Raw genomic sequence first — 5269 nt, forward strand, 5'->3', positions numbered from 1 at the left:
ACACCCACTTCCAGCAGAGGCTGGTAGATCATGCTTCAGTTTAAGATGTGGAAACTAAGGTCTAGACTTAAGGAATATTCTCTGCCTTACAAACATGACTGTATTTCATGATACCAGGTAGGTACTACTCCTATTTTACAGACCAGAACACTTGTTATGGGGCAAACAGTGGGACAAAGTGGATGATCCAATTTGAGGGTCCTCACTTGTTGACTTAATACCAGAAAAGGGGCCTCCCTGGTGGCCATGGCACACCAGACCTCTCCTGTCTCACCCGCTGCAGCTAAGTTTCATGCAGCTGCCTGTTCTGCTCCCCATTGTCTCTGGGGTTCTCAAACCCCACCCCCACCCCCGCCGCCCTCCAGTTATACTACACAAAATAAATTAAATAAGCGAAAATCTTAAAATAAATAATATACATATGGTATGGAGAGTTGAGAGATTTGTTGTCTGCACGTGGCTAGACGCCATCTTCCCTAACTTGTAGTTTCGGCTGACTAGGAAGTCAGCTAAATGAGAGAGCACCAGCAGCCTGTGCTACCCTCCTTAAAGTCCACGTGGCAGCTTTGCCCAGCCCCTAGTTCCCAGCTGCAGCCCCCCAACCCCTTCTCCCCTCCCCCTTTCTGGAAGTCTGCGGTGGAGTTCTCAGTGTGGAAATCTCCACCTTTTGTCACCTAGTTAGCTATGTTGGACACCTACTGACTTGAAGGTTGTTTCCCATTGTTCCTCTTACAACTGCAGTTCAGAGAAGGGAACTCAGGGCCCAGAGTCTTACAGCCTGTGGCGCACTATGTCGAGATCGGAGCCCTAGTCTGTCAGATTTCTAAGACCAGTACCTAGGCCCCGACAAGGTAAGGAAGAAGGTAGTTGGGGGAGGGCAGAGACACCGGCTAGGAGCCAAGGTGAAGCAGAAGGTGGCAGAGAGGCCAAATCATGAAGGCTAAGTCGCATCTCGCGTCAGTGAGAACTTGGGAAGGCTGCTAGAAAGGGGAGCGCTGGGCCGCAAAAAAGGCAGTCAGAAGGGCATGGGTGAGAGGTAGTGGCGGTTCCCCGTGATTGCGGGGCCTTCCCACGGCGCCAAGGCCCTGACGCAGCATCACCAGGGGAAGAAACAGCTGGGCTGAAGCCCGGGCGTGATCGTGTTTGCAGAGCTGATGGTGTCAGGGTGCGCTGGGCTCCCTGTTCCCAAGGGAGCGGAAAGGAGACAAAGCCAGAGGGCCTTCCACAAAGGCCAGCAGCCGAGCAGTGGAAATGATCTTTAACCTAGGGCGCCAGGGGCTATTTTCAAGCGAAACCCCTCAAGTGGACACGCCCCCGGCGCAGGGCGAGTCGCCACGCCTCCGCTCACGACGTGCGCCGTGCCCCACCGGTCCGCCTCAAAACTTTTAAAATTGTCTACTAATTATCCGTGCGCCTACTCTCCGCCTTGGGGCTGCTTCTGTCGTTCCCGAGGGAGGTGCCCCCAAACCCGTGTTTCGCCCCAAAGGAGAGCCACGCCGGTATAGGTCGGGTGCCCCGCCTGCGCACGCGCCCGCCCCCACCGGGACGTGACTCGTGGAACGTCCACTCCGTCAGGCGGCGGCGGCTGAGAAGACCAGGAATGGGGTGGGGATGGGGGCAGGGAGGTGACCAGACTATGCGTTCGGCTTCTGCGGCCGCCTCCGTTTGGGCTCAGAGCTGGGACCGTTGCTCCCGCATCCACAGTTTGCGAAGTTTCTGCTGGTTTCAGAAGTTCTTCAGCGTCTGAGAGCGCACTTCCAGTGGCCTCGCCATTCAGGCACTTATTTGGCCACCCATCCACCCTCCAGGGGTCCTTACCGCCCTCCCCGCGGCTAATTAAGTCACGGACTCAGTAGCCAAGGCGACCACCCGATTGACAGACTTGGTTACCAATCAACTTCCGGATGCTTCAGTTTGGGCTCTCCCGGCGCGTGGCGTGTAGTCCAATGAAAAAAGTAGAAACGCCAAAGGGGGCGGTCACGGGGCTGCCTAGGTTGTGGCGGTTCCCTGGTGATTGCGCGCTGGGGGCTGAGGCGTTTGCGGGCCTCGCACGATGCCGTGACGCAGCATAGCGACAGCGTTGGCAGCGTGAGCGCACTCCTATAGAGGGAGCCCTTCGGTCACTGAGGTGGCGCGGCGTGGAGGCAGGTTGCTATTTGAGGGTGTTTCTTCCAAGCCTCAGTGAGTGGGGGAGGGGCAGCGGACGACGAACGGTTTCTCTGCGCTTGCGCGGGTACCTTCGCCGTCTGAGCTGCACGCACGCGCATGCCCGTAGCGCGCGGAGCCGCGGTGGCCGACTACACTACGCGTGCGCGCAGAGGATCCCGCTGAGGAGCGGCGCTGGCGGACCTCTGGAGGGCGGCCCGTGACGTCGTGAGGTGCGCTTTAAAGTGCGGGCCGGGCCGGGCGTCGGAGGGTCTGGCCGGCAGTCGGGCTGAGCCTCCACCTCGGCCCTCCGCGGCATGAGGTATTGCTGGCTTCCCAGCTCCCCGGGTCGTGGAGAGGGTGGAGGAGGAGAAAATCCTGTTGCCGCCACCGCTGCATGACCCGCCGCCCCTGAGGCCCGACCCCGCGCCCAGCCCCTCGACGCCCCTCTCCAGGTCTTCCGGCCTCGCATGGGGGTCTGGCGCTGAGGACCCCCTTCCCTCCGGGGGTCCAGGGGCGCGTCCCCCGAGAGCCATGCCCGGCCGCCCCGCCCGCCCCGAAGGACCCTAAGCAGCGTCGTGGGGCCATGGCGGCCGCCAGCGGTTACACGGACCTGCGTGAGAAGCTCAAGTCCATGACGTCCCGGGACAACTATAAGGGGGGCAGCCGGGAGGCAGCTGCCGCCGCCGCCGCCGCTGTGGCCGCGGCCGCTGCCGCCGCCGCCGCCGCCGAACCTTACCCGGTGTCTGGGGCTAAGCGCAAGTACCAGGAGGACTCGGACCCCGAGCGCAGCGACTACGAAGAACAGCAGCTGCAGAAGGAGGAGGAGGCGCGCAAGGTGAAGAGCGGTATCCGCCAGATGCGCCTCTTTAGCCAGGACGAGTGCGCCAAGATCGAAGCTCGCATCGATGAGGTGGTGTCCCGCGCCGAGAAGGGCCTGTACAACGAGCACACGGTGGACCGGGCCCCTCTGCGCAACAAGTACTTCTTCGGCGAGGGCTACACGTACGGCGCTCAGCTGCAGAAGCGTGGGCCAGGTCAGGAGCGCCTCTATCCGCCGGGCGACGTGGACGAGATTCCCGAGTGGGTGCACCAGTTGGTGATCCAGAAGCTGGTCGAGCACCGCGTCATCCCAGAGGGCTTCGTCAACAGTGCCGTCATCAATGACTACCAGCCCGGCGGCTGCATCGTGTCTCACGTGGACCCCATCCATATCTTTGAGCGCCCCATCGTGTCCGTGTCCTTCTTTAGCGACTCCGCTCTCTGCTTCGGCTGCAAGTTCCAGTTCAAGCCTATTCGGGTGTCGGAACCTGTGCTTTCCCTGCCCGTGCGCAGAGGGAGCGTGACTGTGCTCAGGTAACCCACCTGGGAGGAGGGGGCAGCCCCGCATCCTGCTATCTTAGCTGCACTCGATGACCAGAGAGGCAACAGCCGATAGGAACCTGCGCTTGTTAAATCTCAACCCATTCTACTTGTGTGGAAGGGGGGTCAGGGCAGGGAATGGGTTTGCCTTTAGAACAGTATGAGAAAGCAGTGTGGAGTCAGGAAGCCTTAGAGAATTCTGTGTCCTGAAGGCAGGTTTGATGTGATCAGCACGAGTTGAGAATCTAAAGGCATCGTTGCAGAAAATCAAGATTTTTTTTTTTGTAAAGATTTATTTATTTATTCATACAGAACTGGGGTACAGGCCAGAGATGCAGAGGGTGAGAGGATTCACCAGAGACAGCGTGGGGAACAGAACAGGCAGATCCACGAAGTACACTGCTGAGGGGAGCAGCTGGTGGGCAAGGTCTGCCTTGCCATGAGGATCTCCTCCTGGGCAGGCGGGAATCGAACTCATGTGGAAGTGGCTTAAGCTTCTTTGTGCTGTGCTTTAACCCGCTGCGCCAACAGAGAGGGCCCGAAAACCAAGATTTTTAAGAGTCTCTTTCACTGTGACTTCAGTGAGTTACTTTTCCACTCTGGGTCTCCACTTCCGATTTTTTTTTTAATGAGTTTTATAAAAATCTTTCCAACTCTGCCATTAAGGAAACCATTGTTGGTTTTCTTACCAGAGAAAATATTCATGGATTCCTTAGCAGAAAATACTTAGAGAGGAAGGCCCTTGAGAGTGTTTAATTGATATATAGCTCTCTGTTCCCAAGAGGAGGAGGGACTTCCCTGGAGTTGAATAGTGGTTCACAGACACAGATTAGTGGTTGGGCCAAGAATAAGAGTATTGCACACTTAAAATTAAATCCTTTTGGCTGCAGAAGTGTCCACCTGTCTTTTTTAAGAATGTGTTGCCTATTATGACAAATCAAATAAATTACAGCTGGTCTCTTTACCTGATATTGGCCTTGTAGTTATGTCAGCAGCAGAACTTAGGCTCTTGGCCTATTTTGGATCCCAGATCCTGCTGAGAATTAGCTTAGTGCTCTGGCCCCCAGAGAGTATTGCTTGCAGGAACACCTTTGCTGTTCATATGAAGCAGAAAATTTGGAAGCTGTCTCCTTTGGCTAGGAAACAAGTCTAGCAATGTATGCCAGTAATCCCCAGAACCTCTTAGGATATCTAGACTGCAGGTGTTCACAGTGGCTTGGTTGACCACCAAGTTCTAGCCCTGGAGCAGAGCACAACAGGTTTTGTTGTGAGCACCTTAATCACTAAACTATGATTAGTGCCGGAGACCACAGTCATGGTGAGAAGCAGTATCCCCTGAGCCTTCTGACTATCATGAGGCAAGTCATTTATTTCATTTGAGTTGAACAGCTGAGCCTGCTTTCTTATCAGGATAGCAGTAGAGCCTTGTGATAGCCAAGGTCTCCTAATGGGAAAGTTTGGGGCTTCAGTGGCAGTAGAAACAATGCTTTTGTCTTCCTTATGCAAAGGAAATTTAGAGGGCCACTTACCTATCAAATATCCCTTTGTCATTTGGGCTTCTGAGCTGCTCCCAGAGGTATTTAAGATGAAATTTCCAGGGCTTGCTGAAGGAGGCAGGTTAGCGTCTGACTTCAAGGACTCTCGGTGCTAAAAGGATCTCACACTAGTGCCATTTGGTCTCTTAATGGGATATTAATTCTCCTCATAGTCACAAGCCCCTAGGGTTATTATCTGGAGTTCTGACAGTGGTTGCATGTGTAAC

General features: G+C 55.6%; 1 protein-coding gene across 1 annotated transcript in view; it reads left to right on the plus strand.

The window, feature by feature from the left end:
* The first annotated feature begins 1729 nt into the window (after positions 1 to 1729).
* The window catches only part of ALKBH5 (AlkB family member 5, RNA demethylase), a 26428-nt gene continuing 22888 nt past the window's right edge, over positions 1730 to 5269 (plus strand). Inside the window, exon 1 of the mRNA XM_004684535.2 lies at positions 1730 to 3501. Coding sequence (XP_004684592.1) covers positions 2732 to 3501 — 770 coding nt within the window. The 5' untranslated portion in view covers positions 1730 to 2731. The remainder of the gene's footprint in view (positions 3502 to 5269) is intronic.

This window comes from Condylura cristata, unplaced genomic scaffold (assembly GCF_000260355.1).
Source record: "Condylura cristata isolate star-nosed mole 26May11 unplaced genomic scaffold, ConCri1.0 scaffold00017, whole genome shotgun sequence".
In the NCBI taxonomy this organism is placed as follows: Eukaryota; Metazoa; Chordata; class Mammalia; order Eulipotyphla; family Talpidae; genus Condylura; species Condylura cristata.